At 36.0% G+C, this 18160-nt stretch overlaps 1 protein-coding gene across 1 annotated transcript in view; it reads right to left on the minus strand.

Moving 5' to 3' along the window:
- Positions 1-18160, minus strand: part of Faf1 (Fas associated factor 1) — a 305459-nt gene that overhangs the window by 113339 nt on the left and 173960 nt on the right. Inside the window, exon 9 of the mRNA XM_027402460.1 lies at positions 9904-9999. Within this exon, the coding sequence (XP_027258261.1) occupies positions 9904-9999 (96 nt within the window). The remainder of the gene's footprint in view (positions 1-9903; positions 10000-18160) is intronic.

Raw genomic sequence — 18160 nt, forward strand, 5'->3', positions numbered from 1 at the left:
ATTCCAAGAAGCAACAGATTAAGAATAAAGATTGAGGAAACAGAGCAGAAAAATGGAGGTAGGGAATATCCCACATACACTGTTTTCTCTCCTTTCTTCCTCTCTCTTTTCTTTTCCTTCCTGCCTTCCTTCCTTCCTTCCTTCCTTCCTTCCTTCCTTCCTTCCTTCCTTCCTCTTACTGTCCTCTATCTACTGTTTCTCCAAATGGAGTTTTCAAATACTACTTCCTACAACAAGAGAGCCTCAATTCATAAACGACAGTTTTAACTTTCTCTTTGACACAGTATTTAGTTTATATACAAAGCATGGAAATCCCTTATAATCTCAGAAATGAAATCGTACAGCTACAACCTCTTGGATGGAGGTATCTAAAAGCCAATTTTATTGAAAAAAAAGTATATTTCAAATATGAATTATTGAAGTATCTGCAAGAATGAGCTGCTTAATTATGTATAAGGAACTACCAATCTCTCCACATTTTCTTAGCGGCTACCTTACAAGTTAGGAAAAGCTCCCCCCCCCCAAAAAAAGTGAGATAAACAATCTTTTCCCCTATTAATGTTTACTGATAAAAATAGATAATCTTTTAGTATCCATTATGGTTGCACTAAAATCCTTTGAATCTTGAGAATCCATTAGTTTAATTTTTAAAACAGCTAAGAAAATCTGATATTCTGTTTTGGCTACTCCATTCACCTGTCCACTCCGCAAATCCCCACTACACTCTCTGGACTTATTTAAAAGACAATAGGCTATAACACTCCAGCAGGGCTGCATGATTTATGCAGACAATTATGATGCTGAGCATTAAGTGGTTTTTTACACATACATTTTAAAGCTAGTATTTGGATCAAGAAAAACTTTCTAGAGGAGATGATAGCCAAATTGTTTGAAATAAAAATTTGCAACTAATACTTATTAAAACAAAAAGAACTAAAGCTGATGTTCCTGTTGGCAGATATGTTTGAACCACCTATATGTGATTTCAACAGCAAAGCTCCATACAGTGCATATACTTAATGTAGACCTCAAATACAGATTTCACTGCTGCAGAAGCTGGGAACAATGGTACTGAGAAGAGCGGCACAATACATGGAAACAAAATCTCAAGCAAGTAATTAGGTATCTAAAAATATGGAATTCAGAAAGGCAAACTGGATTATCAGTTTCAAGTATAGCAGAAAGTAGATTTAAGGCCCATTCCATGAGATGGAAGCCATGACTGACCAAGAACCTTAGACCAAATAGGCCAAATCAAATACTACTGTTCTGCTAAAGGAACATAGCAATAAAATGACTCCTAAAACCATTCTGCTAGACCTATAGTTTAGTGCTTCACTCAGCCATCATCAGAGAAGCCCTGTCTTGCAGTAGTTGGAAACTAAAACAGAGATGGACAAATGGACAATATAGTGAGAATGAGAGACCCTGGAACACTGTGATGAATGGGATGGATGTCTTCATCAAAGCCTCCCCTTTGTGCTGAGGAATCAATTCTGGAGAGGACATGGAAAGAGTGTAAGAGCCAGAGGTAATAGATGACTCCAAAGTAAACTGTCCTCCAAATGCAAAAGGACTTATGCACAAACAAATTCACAGAGACTAAGGCAGCATGAACGTTGCCTGAAGCTGTTCAAGCCAGAAAGGTTCACAGCATTGTGAGGGGAAAGTGGACATACACTCTCACTCCAACTAAGAAGCTATCTGCAACTGAAACCCACTTGCAAAGAAAAAAAAAAAAATCACTCTTCTCCAAAAAAGCTCCACTGAGTATATTAGCCATACTTCAGGGTAACAAAAGAAATTCAATAGTATTTTTGTAGAATTTTTGTCTCATTGCTTTGTTGGGGCATCTTTGGAATTATTGTTCTTTGTTTATATATTTTGTCTTCCATTTTTGTGAGTTTGTGCCTGTAGGGATGTGGGTTTGTGTGTGTTTCTTGTTTTTATTTTGTTGGGTTTTTTGGTTTCCTTGCTTGTTTAATTTTAAAGAAAGAGTGTGGAGTTTAGTAGGCAGGAAGGATCTAGCAGGAACTAGGGGAGCAGAACTAATCAGAATATATTGTATGAAAAATTTTTCAAAAATTATTAAATTAAAATATAATTACATTATTTTTCCCATTTCCTTTCCTTCCTCTAACCTTTTCCATGCACCTCCTTCCTGGCTTAGCTCTCTCTCTCTCCCTCCCCCCACACCTGGCCTCTATTTCTTTGTTATTATATATATAGATATATAAATTCCTAAATACATCAATGAAACCTGATCAATCCATGTAATGTTACTTGTATATATTTGACAACCAATCGGTGTGCTCCTCCCTGGGAAGGCTATTTCTCCCACTCTCAGCATCCCTGAGTTGCCTGCAGTTTCTTGTCTAGAGTTGAGGCCCCATGAGATTGTCCCTTTCCATGTTAGCATGTAATTGGTGTCATCCTTGTTCCGGTTGTGTTTAGGCAGCCATGTTGGTGAGAATTCACTGGTGTCACTTTTCTGACATTTCAAGGAGAAAAAAAAAAAATCTCACAGCAAACTCTCAATTCCTCTGACTCTTAGAATCTTGCCACCTGTCTTCCACTATGATCCCTGAGGTGCAGGAGTCCTTCTGTAGATGGATCAGTTAGGGCTGTGCTCCACAGGGCCACTTGTTCTCTGTATTTTGATTTGTTGGTTTTCTGTAATGGTGGCCTCTCCATCTGTTTCAAGGAATTTTTGTTATCATTTGTTTTTGTGATTTTTGTATGAGGAGCCAGATCTATAATCATCTGTATACACGTATTTTTAAAGGTTAACTTTTAAAAGTTACAATTACCTTAAAAATCTAACTATGGAAAGAAAAAAAAAAAAACCCACCAACCAAAGAAGCTAGAATTTAAAATTAGAAGAATTAGGACAACAGACTTTGTGTAAGTGTAATTCATACTGTAATTGTAAAATGTAACTAATAAAAATCCCTAAACTTCTGTGAAAATTCAAAGACACGACAACACGGCATAGTATCTTACAAAAATTATTAATATAAGCTAACTTTAAAAGTTGGATTCAATTTTAGTCACACAGTAAGAAGCAGCCAATGATAAATGAAGTCAACAGAAGATAAGGTTATACTGTTCTATTCTTTTACAGAGAAAGAAAAACATTTCATTTAGGAGGAGTCCGGTATAGGTATGCAGGGTTTATTAAATTTGGTGTGTGTGCGTGCGTGCGTGTGTGTGTGTGTGTGTGTGTGTGTGCGTGCGTGCGTGCGTGCGTGCGTGCGTGCGTGGTGTGTGTGTGTGTTGTGTGTGTGTGTGTGACATGTGTGCCACAGTGCACATAGAGAGGTTTATTGTGTGTGTGTGTGTGTGTGTGTGTGTGTGTGTGTGTGTGTGTGTGTGTGTGTGACATGTGTGCCACAGTGCACATAGAGAGGTTTATTGGTGTGTGTGTGTGTGCGTGTGTGTGTGTGTGTGTGTGTGTGTGTGACATGTGTGCCACAGTGCACATAGAGAGGTCACAAGACAACTTGTGCGAGTTGGTTCACTAGTTCATTGTGTGGGTCCCAGGGATAGGACTCAGGCTGTCAGTCTTGGCAGCAAGCACCTTTACCTGTTGAGCCATCTGGAGGTTTTGTTACTGATTTTGTTTATTTTAGGCTGAGAGAAAAGACTAATAGCGATGATGAATAGAGACCCAGGCCTGCTAGAACAGGTGTTATGTTCACTTTGGGCAATGATGGGAATTAGTGTGTGTAAGAAGTTGGGTCACTGGAGAGCATGGCTTAGTTTTATATATAATGACTCTGAGGTGAGCATTGAAAGCAAGATGATTAGGACAGAACTGAATGGATAGCATGTTTAGTTGTGGTGCCATGTAATGTACTTCAACCTCCTTCCTGCCTGTCATCTTAGATGCTTTTTACCAAGTTTTAAAACTAGAAAATCCATCCTCAAGAGTAAAACAATTTTCACTGCCATATTCCTATCAAACCGAGTTGCAGATGGACTACAGTAAGTGTGTAACCAAATTGACATGAATAAATACTAAGTAATGACACACCATTCTAATGAATCTCTCCCACAGATCCTTACCAGCAACATCAATTGTTCATTCTAAAGTATTTTATTAAATCTGTTCCCTCTCACTAGCAATTTCTACTTCAGGATCTTACTATTTCTTTCCCCATTTAGGGATTTTTACCATAAATTTAATCTATAAACTCTCTCATTCTTCACATCAGGGCAGTTATTTTTTGCTTTTTACATTTTGTTGGCTCCTAGGTTGAATTGCATTAAGTTAATGAGTAAACACTGCTAAGAACAATCACTACATCTCTAGAACATCACTGTTACCTCATTGCTTGTGCATTTTCAGTGTATATACCCATGATGATTGCTAGATAATCGTTCATAAATTCCAAATAATACTTTCCTACAGTATTTATCCAATGCTTAAATACACAAAACATAAAATTTATGATTATAACATGTTGTATGTGCCATATGGTGCTTTTAAGCATATTCTAAACATTACAGAATCATTACCACCATTCAGTAAGTCTTCTCAACTCATGAAACTGAAGTTCTATACTCACTGAACAGGAACTGTGCATTCCTCCCTCCCTCAGCCACTGGCAACCATCACCCCACTCTCTTCTTTTTAAGTGACTCATGTAGTCACTGTGTCTTTTTGTGACTAGCTTGTTTCATAGCATAATGTTCAACTATGTTGGAGGATATGTCACTTTCCGGCCTTTCTGACATTTCTTTGTACAGACATTCTGCACTTTACCTGTCAACAAGTACTTAAGTTCTTTCTATATTTTATCTATTCTGAGTTACACTGCAGTGAATATGAAGGCACAAAATCTGAGGCACTGTTGTTGACTCTTTTGGGTATATAGCCATTAATAGAACTGCTGGGAAGGGATATGAAAATGTCAATTTTTAATCTTTTGAGAAAGTATACCTTACTCTTTTCTATGGTTATAGTAACATTTAATACCTTCATCAACAGTTTAAAAAGACTCCAAATCATCCACACACTTGCCAATACTTAGCATTTTCTTCTTTTTAAATCTTTTCTGCTTGCTGTAATACCAGTGAGTGTGGGGTATCTGTAGAATCCAGATATAATTCTGAGCTGCATTTCCCTAACTGTTAAGAGATGCTGAGCATTTTTAATGTTCTTATTAGACATTTGTTTTCATTCTTTGGAGAACTCTCTTTTTACATCCCTTGCACAGTAAACAACTCTTGACAAATAATAACTGTAAATATTTACAGAGTATAAAATGGTGAACTTTTTTTGTAATAGATAGTCTCATATAGCCAAGGCTGGCCTCAATATGTAACTAACGACAACCCTGAACTCCCGGTCCTCTTGTTGAAATTATACAAATATGCCACTATGACAGCTTTTTATGTTCTGATATGTATTATCTTATAGAATAACTAAGACAAACTGTACTCATGAATTCACTACTTATATCTCTCCTAACTGAACATTATACACCTTAACCAAAATGTCATCAATCCCCAACCTATCCAGCCTCTGGAAGACACCATGGTACTATAGTGAGTTTGAGTTTTCCTGTTATAATATGCAAATAGGATTACAGAGCATTTATTTATGACTCATTTCTTTCAGTAAATGTATATTTGTGTGGAAAATGAAAATATTTCCCCCATTTAAGGCCAAAGAGTATTCTAGCTTGTATTTTACAAACACACACACACATTTTCTTCAGACATTCATTTGACAGATGCTTATGTCATTCCCTGTCTTGGTCACTGTGAATATATATCCATGATACACAGATTTCATCTGTTCTGCAAAAATTCCTAGAAGTTTGATTGCTAGACCACATGGCAGTTTACTTTTTTCAAAACACTCCTCACTATTTTCCGTAATCACTGTATCAATTTATAGTCCTATCAACAGTGTGCAAAACTCCCTTTCTCTACATTTTCAGTAGTACTTGGTAGTACTACTAGAGCAGAACATTCTCCAAAAACCTGCGTGTCAAGTGCTTGGGCCTACTGAGGAATGGCAGAAACTTTATGACAGGTGCAGAAGCTTTTTAATTTTATGCAAAAATCACCATCTTATGTGCTATTCAGGTCTAATTCAAAATATTGCCCAAACCAATTTGGGAAGATCTCCCCATTATTTTTCCTAACAGTTTTCTGGGCTTCTTGTTGATGTTTTAGATTGTTTATTTTGAGAGAATTCTTTTTTTTTTTTTTTTTTTTGGTTTTTCGAGATAGGGTTTCTCTGTGGCTTTGGAGGCTGTCCTGGAACTAGCTCTTGTAGACCAGGCTGGTCTCGAACTCACAGAGATCTGCCTGCCTCTGCCTCCCTAGTGCTGGGATTAAAGGCGTGTGTGCACACCACACACACACACACACACACACACACACACACACACACACACACACTCCCTCCCTCCCTCCCTCCCTCCCTCCCTCTCTCTCTCTCTCTCTCTCTCCCAGGGTAAGTCTCAAATTTGAAATCTTCCTACCTCTAGCTTCAAAGTGCTGGAATGATAAGTGTAATATGTTAAAGCTTTTCATCCTTTACTGATTGATTCCTATATATGGCTTGAGGCAAATGTGTAATTCCATTCTTCATTTAGAAGATAATAGTCATTTTCCCATTGTGTGATTTTGTGATCTTTACTGGAAATCAATGGAATACTGTAAACTCATGAGACCATTTCTAGGTGCTTGATTATATCCAGATAGCATATGTCTGTTGTAATGCCAGGATATGGCTGTTTGATTTGAATTTATTTTTTAGTGACAGGGATGTTGAGATAGGATCTCATGCAGCCTAAGCTGGCTATGAACTTACTATGAAGGTGTGACTACCATTGAAGTCATGATCTTTCTGCTTTGTTTTTTCAAGTAATTAGATGAAAGACGTGAGCATTCCAAGGCACTGTTTAATATAGTAGCATTATTATATATTTTGTAATCATATATGATTTACTCAGCTTTATTCTCTTTGTGCAAGATTATTTGGCTATTTGGGGACTTCTGTGGTTTTATAAAGTAAGTGTGTGTGTGTGTGTGTGTGTGTGCATGTGTATCTCAAGTTGTAGGCCATCCTGGACTTTTAATAGAATCTGTTTTAGAATTCTCTCAAAATAGGCAAGCTTTATTTGTTAGATTACAAACAAAATATCACTACAGTTTTAGATGTACAGATTTTTTTAGATGTACAATTCCTTTATTCTTAAGACTTATACATTATATAAATGTATAGCTGCTGTAAATGAGATCATTTTCATGACTTCTGTTTGGAGTAGTTCATCATGTATGTTGATTTTAGAAGTTGCAGCTTTACTGAATTGATTTGTTCTCACATTTTTGTTGTTTCCTCTTGGGGGAGGAGGATGAGACAGATCTTTAGATTTTTTCATATATCTTTGGGAAAGTCAGACAATTTATGTCTTTCCTATTTGGACAACTTTTATTCTTTATTTCTTTTCTTTAATTGCTCTGGCTAATATTCTAGCTCTAGAAGCGGTAATATGAGTCTTAAGCATAAATGAAAATTTTGCTAATATTTAACCACTAGTATGATGTTGGCTGCATGTTCTTGCTGAGCTCACTTTCTTCTATACATGAATGTCTGCTGAAATAATTATAGGACATTTACCTTTTATTCTTTTAATGAGGTGTATCACAGTTATTAATCTGATGGTGTCATCTCAGGAATAAATTCTACTCAACAATGGTTGACAACCCTCCTAATGTGCTGATGAATTTGGGTGTTCTAGGATTTTTGCATCTACATGTATTAAAAGCATTGGCCAATAATTTTATTGACTTGTCCTTTTCTGGGTTTTTACTAATGATAATGATAATAATAATAATAATAATAATAATAATAATAATAATAATAATAGAGTTAGACTAAACCATAAGTTTGGAGTATTCTTTCTTCTTTAATAGTCTTAAAGGCTTAAAAGAGATAGGTACTATTTGTTCATTACAAGGTCTGTTCAGAATTTCCTTTTCTTTATTATTTAATCTCAGTAGAATCTACATTTCTAGAAATTGAATTATTTCTTGTAGACTAGACAATCTGTTTGGATACACATGTTCAAAGGACAACAGTCCTACCCTAATCCGTAATGACATGTTCCAGGATCCCCAGTGAATGCTTAAAACCTCAAGTAGTATAAAACATATATATTTCTGCTTTTTTCCTAAATAGCTATACATAAACTTAATGTCATTTCCAACTTAACTAAGCCATTTATCATATGATATTATTGCAGCCATAACTTTGGTGGTCTGAAGCACACACATTAGCCAAAATGAATGAATTTCTATTATGCCTTTCATGGGTTTTGTGAAAAGAACATTCATTCTCATTGTAGATCTTAGAAACCACAGCATAAAGTCTATATATTTGTTGGTTTGTTTTGTTTTCATTACAAGTAACAGCTTTTGCCTTTTTCCCTAAAACAGTGGTTCTCAACCTTCCAAATGATGTGACCCTTTAATAGAATTCCTCATGTTGTAGTGACCCACAAACACAAAATTATTTTTGTTGCTACTTCATCACTGTAATTTTGCTACTGTTATGAATCGTAATGTAATTATCTGATATGTAGACGGTATTAGGCGATCCCTGCGAAAAGGTGGTTTGACACTCTCACAAGGGGTTGCAACCCAGAGGTTGAGAACTACTGCCATGAAGGAACCACTGTAGAGTTTCTTTGGTTCTATTAGTTCAATTTGATTTAAAATGTAGAACAAATTCAGTGCCTCCCAAGAGCTGGAGAGATGAGAGATGGCTCAGACACTAGCTTTTCTTCCAGGGGAAACGGGTTTGATTCTCAGCAGTTGCATGGAAGCTTACAACCTCCTGTAATTCCAGTCCCAGTGGACCAGAAACTCCTTCTGGCCTCCACAGCCATGCACAGCCATGCATGTAGACAAAACACCCATAAACATAAAATAAAAATGATGTAAAAAAAATCAAAGCTTTCAAATTTGTTGCTCCTCAAGGACTTTAGGTCTGGATAATCTGACTGTTAAGCTGTCCCTAACACTGCTATATTGCACTTTGTTTCTCCTTGACTTTGTTAAGAAGTCTGCCTTACACATTTAGCATTCCAATATTGGGTGTGTATATTTGTTATATCCTTTTAAAATCATAATGGCTTCACAGTATGTAATAGGCTACTGAACATCTTAAAACATTAAATCATAATACTCATGCTTTCTTTCCTATGCTTTTAGCCAACATGAGAGATAGGCACAGAAATGTTATCTATAACTATAGTACAGAATTAAGACAATGCCTTTTAATAGCTATGGCCCAAACAGACAAAGAAGTACAAAGTAAAACAAGGGTATTCCATCTTATCTGCTTCTTGGAATTGCTCTACAGGGTCTGTGTGTTCTGCTATCAATGAATTAGTGATTTATCACCTGCGATTTTTGAGTATCTTGGTGTAAGTATAATATGGTCAACCTGTAAGTTACAGAATCTTGAGGTTCAATCCCAATAAATGCATTCAATTATGCAGGTTTAAAAAATCCCTTTGTTAATCTGACAGTTCTGTGTAATAATCATCTAAACAAGAATCTGCCTGAATTCTGTATGTTGAAATGTGAAACTAACAGAACCAGAAACACTTCAGTAATAATCATCTTGCATGGAGAGTTTCTGCCTTCAAAGTACACTTAAAATTTACAAGTTTCAGAATTAGTTTGAAGAAAATACAAGGGAAAGGGGTAACTTCAAAGAAGAATGTTTAACAAAGTAACTTTATATGCAAACATCATTCACTGTATGTTACCTTCACCAATTAATTGCTACAGGAGAAAAAAAAGAATAGGAAGTGGGCAGACAAGTGGAGGATAAGTGGTTTCAGTGCAGTGAAAGGCTGCAAGTAGGCTTACCTCCTCTGACTGCTCGCGGGTCTGTATAGGTGAAGTTCTTCTGCCCACAGTAAGCCGATGGCAGGGATAAGAGAGCCCTGATTCCGCAAGACACATCTGCAGAAAGTAGAATTGTCATTTTAAACAAAATGCAGCCATCTTTAAAAAAGGACTTTACATTTCTAATTTTTTTCTATAACTTTTGAAGCTAGAGTAGAAAGCTTACTCTATTAGCCTGGGTATTACATTACCAGGAAGGCTTTGAAATTAGGAAACGTTTCCTCGCATAAGATATTGTGGTAAGCCAGGTATGGTGGCACACACCTTTAATTCCAGCAGCTGGGAGGCAGAGGCATCTCTGTGTGTTCAAGGCCAGTCTGGCTTACATAGTAAGCTCCAAGACAGGACACTTCATAGACTCTGTCTCCAAATTAAAAAAAAAAAAAAAAAAAAAAAAGATACTGTGGCAGTCAAGTCTAAGTTTCATTAGAAAACAGATGTGGGAAACCAGAAATTGGACATAAAACCAAATTATGCATACTTCCCCTCAGTGTAGGTTACTGCTACTGTACCCATTCACAGAATAAAACCCCAGTTTCCTAGTTTCCAGGGTAGTGAGGATATATGGCAAACGCAATGATGTTTTTTTATTTTACCATAGTTACATGTTATTTATACATCAGTCCTAACACACAATTTTAAGGATAATAAGAAAATAAGACCTTATAAACTTAAAATGCATGGAAAGAACTTACTTGGTTTACACTGTTTACAGTCCTTATTGCCTTTGTAATCTAACACACTATCCAAGGAATCTGTCTAGCTTAGCAAAAAACAATTAAGTAACATATATCTATGGCTAGTAAAGCTTAGAGTATGTCTACTAGTAAATAAAATAAGTTTCTGAGGTTTAAATTAAAATCGGGCAAACATAAAGAAATATGACTGAAGTTTGGGTTTCATAAGTATTAATTAACTTCTTGAGGACATAGATTCTAAGACAATACAATTAAAGATTTACATCCGTTTCAGAATTAGTATGAAGAAAATACAAGAGAAAGTGTTAACTTCAAAGAAGTATGTTTAAAAAAGTAAATTTATATGCCAATAGTTTATGACAATTATCAATAACATTTTTATACCATTATAGTGCATGCTACATATCATTTATTCTGTAATGGTATTTTATTCTCATGTTATTTTAGTTAACTCCTATATCTATAGAGTATTTGTATTTCAAGTCATTTTAACTATGTAGAAGAATTAAAACATGGTGGCACTCATTGTAACTCAAGTTCAGGGGGAGTAAGGGGGGCAATGCCCTCTTCAGGCTTCTTGTGCTATATATGCACACATAATTCTTAAAAACCAAACATAACAATGCTCAAGGGTGAAGGTGGAGCTTAGTGGAAGAGTATGTGCTCAGCAGGCTTGATTAATCCATCACTCAAATCAACAAAACTATTAACCAAAAGAAGGTATATGTGCCTCAAGCAAATTAAAAGGCAAAAGGCACACGAGTATCTAATGTAATGACATAAATCAAAGTTTCTTTGATTAGTAGAAATAAAATATGGTATCTTTGGCACACTGAAAATATACTTTAGTAACATTGGGGAGGTGTGAATTAATGTGACTTAAAGTGAAGACATCCAAATATCTACAAATTAATAAATTCATAGGCAGCAGACAATAGTGGGAGAGACAAAACTAGAATTCATACATGTTTAAATAGGCTAATTATTTTAAGACAAATATTGGAATGGAAAATACAGACTCTACATAAATACCTAAGTATGCACAATCACACGTGATGTGTGCTGACATACAGGGGATGTGCTGATAAAAGTTAGGTGTTTGGCCAGGCGTGATGACACACACCTTAAATCCCAGTACTTGGGAGGCAGAGGAGTTTAAGGGAAGCTTGGGCTTCCCATTAATACATATGAAAAGACTTATAAAGGTTCCCAAATAAAAGATCAACCCAAAGGGTTTAGAAATGCAACTCACTTGTTAGAGTATTTGCCTAGTGTGAACAAGGCCTGGGTTGGACCCCCAGCATCACATAAACTCAGTGTGCACCTGTAATCCCAGACATGGAAGGTGGACCAGAGGACTATTAGTGTAAGGTCACCATCGGCTACACAATGACCTTAAGGCAGGTCTGGAAACAGTGAAACTTAAAACAACAAAACCAAAATCGACTTAACTCAAGGATACTGTTATTTCATTATTCAATTCCATATTGTTTAGTAAATGCTGCCTAGATAAATGAGAGAGATATTTTCTGATTAGGTATAAAATGCAGTGTCTATCTTAAGGGAACATGAATATCAACGGAGAAGACAGATGCACAAAAGCAACTAGCACAGATAGAGGTGGGAAAGTTGGCATGGGTATAATTTTATGCCCATATCTCACTGGTTAACTAAGCAAGCAAAATGAACTCCCATTCCATAGCATAACTGTATTGGAATCTAAAATGATGAGTCTTTGTATCGGTGTTTAAGCTGGAGTAAAAGTACTAAGATAGATAGATGGGGAAAACAGCTTTCTCTGTGCTTCCACTGTCCTTTGATTTCACAGTATTTTCAAATACTGTCTTTTAGTGCTTATATCTATTTTTGTATGTGTCTTATTTGCCCTTAGACATATGGGCAGGATCTTTTGCACTTCAAGAGCCTTCAGGTACTTAGTTTAATCCTTATTTTGTCCATGTTTGCCAAATGGATAAAACAATTGGCATTTTGAATCTAATAATTCAGAGAGATATGACATATTGACTATTTGTGTCAGAAATTAACATGATTCAACATCAAAATAAAGTATTTATCCTATCTTCCACGTTTTCCTAGACAAAAATCTTATACAGAGAATTCCTGAAAGATAATCCTTTAGTTCTAAGAGGTTAGTCAGAAGTAGGACTTATTTATTTCTGCATTCTCATTAATGTGCATACATCAACTTATCACAGAGAGAAAAGTATCTAAGCAAAACTCAGAATATAACTAAAATCCTTCAAAAACAAAACTTACTGTAAAGGTACCGTAGTGCTGTTTTTAAAAGGATATCATGGTATACAGTTTCTCCAAAAATAATACTCTTATTTATATTCTTTAGCCAAGATGACCTTTCATACTTAAACATATTACATGGGTATTACTGTAGCAGGCTCTTTGGGGCCACCAATGAGCTCCCAAATCATGACATGTAAACTTGTTTTAGTTATGAATACTTGGCTTTATCTTGGCTCTTGTTTTAATCAGTTTCTGCATTTTTGCATTGGGGCTTTAAAAAGCCCTTTCATTCTATGTATCTTACTTTCCTGTTTCCTCCATGACTAGCTGGCTGGCTGACTGGCTAGTGGCTGCCTGGCTTCTGGTTCTCTTTCTTCTTAGATTTCTCCTACTACTACATATTCTCTCTGCCCACTAGCCCTGCTGATTCCTCTACTGCCTGGCTAATGGCTGTTTAGTTTTTTATTAGACCAATAAGGTGCTTTAGGCAGGCAAGGTGAAACAGGAACACATCTTTCCTGTTACCATTAAACAAATGCAGCATAAACAAATGTAACACATCTTAACCTAGTCAAATATTCTAAAACATAAAAAATGTAATGCATGTTTACATAGTTAAAGTAATATTCTACAACAAATAATAATTTGTAAGAAGGTAATTCCTGGGAAGAAAAAATATTCAATAGAGCTTTCATATGATAATTCTTATAACATATAAATATCATATAAATCCATATGATAATGGATACCATCTGATTGAACCTGAAATTACACTAAAAATAAACACTAGACATAACTATATAACCAATGAGACAGAGATCATATTTGTAATTCAAAGGTAGAAAGGACAAATTCCTTCTAAGCTTTAAGTTTAAGAATTCTACAGGCAGAAAACCAGTCTGTTTGGCAATTCTCCTAACTTTACCACTAAGAAAATTGTTAGGGAATCCTTATACTAGGTGAATAAAATATACCTGAGTATCAAAACCAACCCAAACATAAATCCAGGTTTTCAGTGAAGTATCTATCAGAGGATGAGAAGCTGCTTTATCGTAAGTGCTCACAAAGACTTCTACTACAGGCTGATTGTTCAAATATTTTATTTTGTACTATAATACACTGCTTGTGGGGCCAGATTATCCTGCAGTAACCCCAGTCAATGATGTTTCAAGTGCTTAGAGAAATGGCTAATAAAGAAAAAGATAGTAATGTCAATTTCATGCTTGCTCACAGATATCTAGCTTCACAATCTCTAGAGTTGAAAGTATTAGTAAACAAGCTTTTAAAGAAAGTTTAAAAGTTTTAGGACCCCTTGGTAGTGGATCAGTATTTTTCCCTGGTGTAAGAAGGGACTGTGAGAGCCCATCCCACATGAAGTGATGCTCTCAAGGCCCAGACACATGGGGGAGGGTCCAGGGCTGGCCCAGGATGATGTGGACTTTAGGGAGCCCCCATGGAGGGTGGGTGGGGACCTGGTGGGGGGTTGGGGGAGAGAGGAGGTAAAGGGAGAAGCGATTGACATGTGAAGCAAGCTTGTTCCTAATCTGAACTAATAAAAATTGTTTTGGGAAGACAGTTAATAAACATTGACAGGACAAATGAAACTAATGACTGAAGGAAGCAAAGTTGTCCTAATAATATATAGGCATAATATTGCATAGCATTTTCCCCCTAAAAGAAAAGCTTGAGCTAACAGGCTAAAGAAAATGCCTAGCTCACAATAGATGTTCAACAGACACTACATTATTTTTGAAAGTGAGTACTTGTGGATTAGGATAAGATATAGAAGGAAAGTATTATGATGTATTGACTCAAAAAGTGCTGAATTTCAACCTAGTGTGAAGAGGCTATCTTAGAAATATGCCTAGCAATAATGGTGCTTACATATTAACGTGCATAAGAAATTTGAGTAAAATTTTTTCATGAAATGTAACAGTGGACTAAGGGAGCATCTGTAAGCTGATATTACATATTATCATCATTTCTATTATGGAGGTTTTTCAAACTACCAATAAATATTCACTATCAATAAAAAGGTTAATCTATTTAAGTTGCTTCAAACACCCCTTAAAAATAAACTAAAGGACTATCTTACATTGCGCATAGTTTGAAAATAAGACCACAATTTTAAGAACAAAGGGCTGTATTAGGAAAGCTTACACCTGACTCTACCAGTCCATAAACAATGACTGAAACATAAAAATGGCATCATCTGAAAAGTTGAACATTAAAAAACAAAACAAAACAAAAAACTCACCAACTGAATTTTCTCTGTTCAGTAATTCAAGGAAAACATAAGGATTCAAAATTTTGGTTAATTGCCAAGACAACAGAAGATGTTTAAGTATGGACTTTTTTGGGTTAATATATATTAATTTTCCTAAGATGGAACTTACTGTCACAGCACCTTTCCTAATGTCGCAGGGAAGAGAGCAAAGTTCCTCTTTAATATGAAAATCTCTTCAATAATCACAGCTCCTTATTCAGCATTCACTTTGCCTGCAACTTTAAACTCCCTCCTTCCCTTCTAAGTGACAGTTTCCACTGCACTTTTTGTTTAGTCTTAATGTAGACCTGAATAAGGACACTAAGCGGTAACCAATTAGAACACAGCCTGACTGCTATCCTGTCTTGAAACTTCTCTGTAAACAGGTTAGTGGTTTGTTTATCTTAATTCAACATAACTCCAATTCTCGGGACATGGTATTATCGTTTCTAGTGTCTGAATATTTCCTATCAGTATGTTTATGAAGAAACACTATGTTTTCATAACTATGTAGGAGGAATGTCAAGAATATTCCAAAATCTGAACCAAAACAGTGCTTTTGTGACTTTTCAGTACTTTCAAATAACTATGATTTTACTTGTAAAATGGCATTTTTTCTATATTACATAACTGTTTGTTCTCCTTCAAAGATAATGATCACAGACTCTTAAGACCTTTAGTTGTATCAATGGGTATTTATCACTGAGATTAATGTTTTATTTTATGTTTTCTTGAGACGGGGTTTCTCTGTGTAGTCCTGGCTGTCCTGAAACTCACTCTGTAAATCAGGCTGGCCTTTTCCTCCCAAGCACTAGGTTTAAAAGTATGTGCTGCCACCACCAACACCTGGCAGAGATGTATTTTTGGAACTAAATATTGAATTACGGTAATATTTAGAATTTTATAAATAATAAATACATTTTCTAAAAATGCAGTCTAATGGTCAACTTTGTAGGCCCTGGAGTCATCTAAGAACTAAACTTTTGGCCATGTATATGAGTCTATGTCTAAATTGGCAGCTCAGCTGGGAGGCGCCACGGTGAATGTGGGTAACACAATTCTATGGGCTGTGGTTCCAGGCGAATAGAAAGAACGCACTTAGATAACCAACACTTATCTTTTTGCTTCCTGAGGACTGTGACCACCTTTCTCATTTTTGTTGTCATAAATACTCTGTTAACTATGAGTCACAATATATCCTATTTAAGTTGCTTTTGCCAACTATTTGCTTGCAGCCACAAAAGTAACTATTATAAAAACTGGATGAAGACTACAGTTGTTCTTATTAACCTATTTGGTTCTCAGCAAGCACTTAGAACTTCAAGACAGAGAAGCCCTAAAATGCTCTTAAGCAGACCTTAATGTCCCATTTTGTTGGGAAATCAGTAGGCCAAAAGCATAGTGGAGCTTCACGCATAAAAACTAATAGGGGAGCTGGACTTTGCCAGGAACTGGGCCAGAGGCCATTTGTCTTACTTATATTCTGGCAAAGAATCAGGCTGGAAAGGTATTAAGGAATTAAAAATAATACCTTTTTACTGTTTTGTTTTGTTTTTAAGATTGGGTTTCCCTGTATAGCCCAGGCTGTCTCCAAAATTGAGGCTTTCCTAATTCAGCCTCCCAATAGCTGGGATTAGAGATGGTGTGTGTTACTAACCATAACCCCCATTCTAAATATGGGACTGCCAAGCCTTACAAAATGAAGAATCTTGCTCAGGACCACACAGGTAATTTCATGGGGAAGATAAAATTAGCATAGGGCATTTTTATCCATAGCCAGTAAAGAATTATAAACTCAGCCAACTATAGCTTGTCTTGTGATCTGATTGACAATAACATTTTTCTTTAGCTTAATTAAAACAACCACACCTATTGATCTTCATTTATCTGGTACTTTATAGCAAGGGCTTCTTCGTTTGACAGACACAACTCTGCAAATTTAGGATTATATTTGCACAGATCACAAAGTTTCAAGAGACAGAGCAATTTATTCAAGTGGAACTGGACTGGCTTCCAAAGGGCATTTAAATACAAGAAGTGTTAAAGATGATTAACTGGTCACCCTTAAAATTTTTGAGTGCAGCCTGGCAGTGGTGGCACACGCCTTTAATCCCAGCACTTGGGAGACAGAGGCAGAGCTCTGCGTTCAAGGCCAACCTGCTCTACAAAGCAAGTTCCAGGATTTCTAGGACTATACAGAGAAACTTTGTCTCAAAAAACAAAAACAACAACAAAAAAACCCAACAACAAAACAAAGCAAAACAAATTTTTGAGTGCATTGTTCAGCCAGACAAATCACTGAAGCAGTATAAAGCCAAACTTAAGACAGAAATCTGAAATTTCATTTACTGCCAACCAGAGTGTAAATCAAAAAGCTTATTTATTTTTATTCACAAACCAAGGCCTTTTTTTTTTTCTTTTAAGTCACTTGTGTGCTAGAAAAATCACAGAGCTTTAATTTGCAGCAGGTTGAAGCAAGCTTATTAAGAATGCTAGTTACCAAGTGCATACCCACTTGTCTGGGCTAGCCCATTGCCACATTCTCATAGCAGGGTTAAATAACAGTTTAGTCACCTCATAAGAAAGCACACTGTTAAAAAGGAAATCACTAATAATTTTCTGGAACCAATGTAATATTAAAAGACATGTGCATGTCAAGATCAATTATCTACAAAACCCCTGTGAAAATAGCTTTAAAAACTGTTACCAGGTTTTGCTGTGTTACAGTCCTCAATTGATCCAGCGAGTTGGTAAGACTTAATGAAATAAACAGCAATAGTAACAAGTCTTGATATGTTTGCTATGAGCATAATCTCCTATGTTAATACCAACCGAGGAATCAGAGTTGGAAGAAACAAGAATGGCTGCTAAAAGGCTTCACTTTAGATCCATAAGTAGTTATTAGCATTGAGAAATCCTTAGAATTAATCATGTGCTGATCACAGACACTGAAGCCTTATCTAAAGCAAGTGAAGAAGCCTTATTTTTCCCTGCC

The sequence above is a fragment of the Cricetulus griseus genome, chromosome 2 (genome assembly GCF_003668045.3).
Source record: "Cricetulus griseus strain 17A/GY chromosome 2, alternate assembly CriGri-PICRH-1.0, whole genome shotgun sequence".
Lineage (NCBI taxonomy): Eukaryota > Metazoa > Chordata > Mammalia > Rodentia > Cricetidae > Cricetulus > Cricetulus griseus.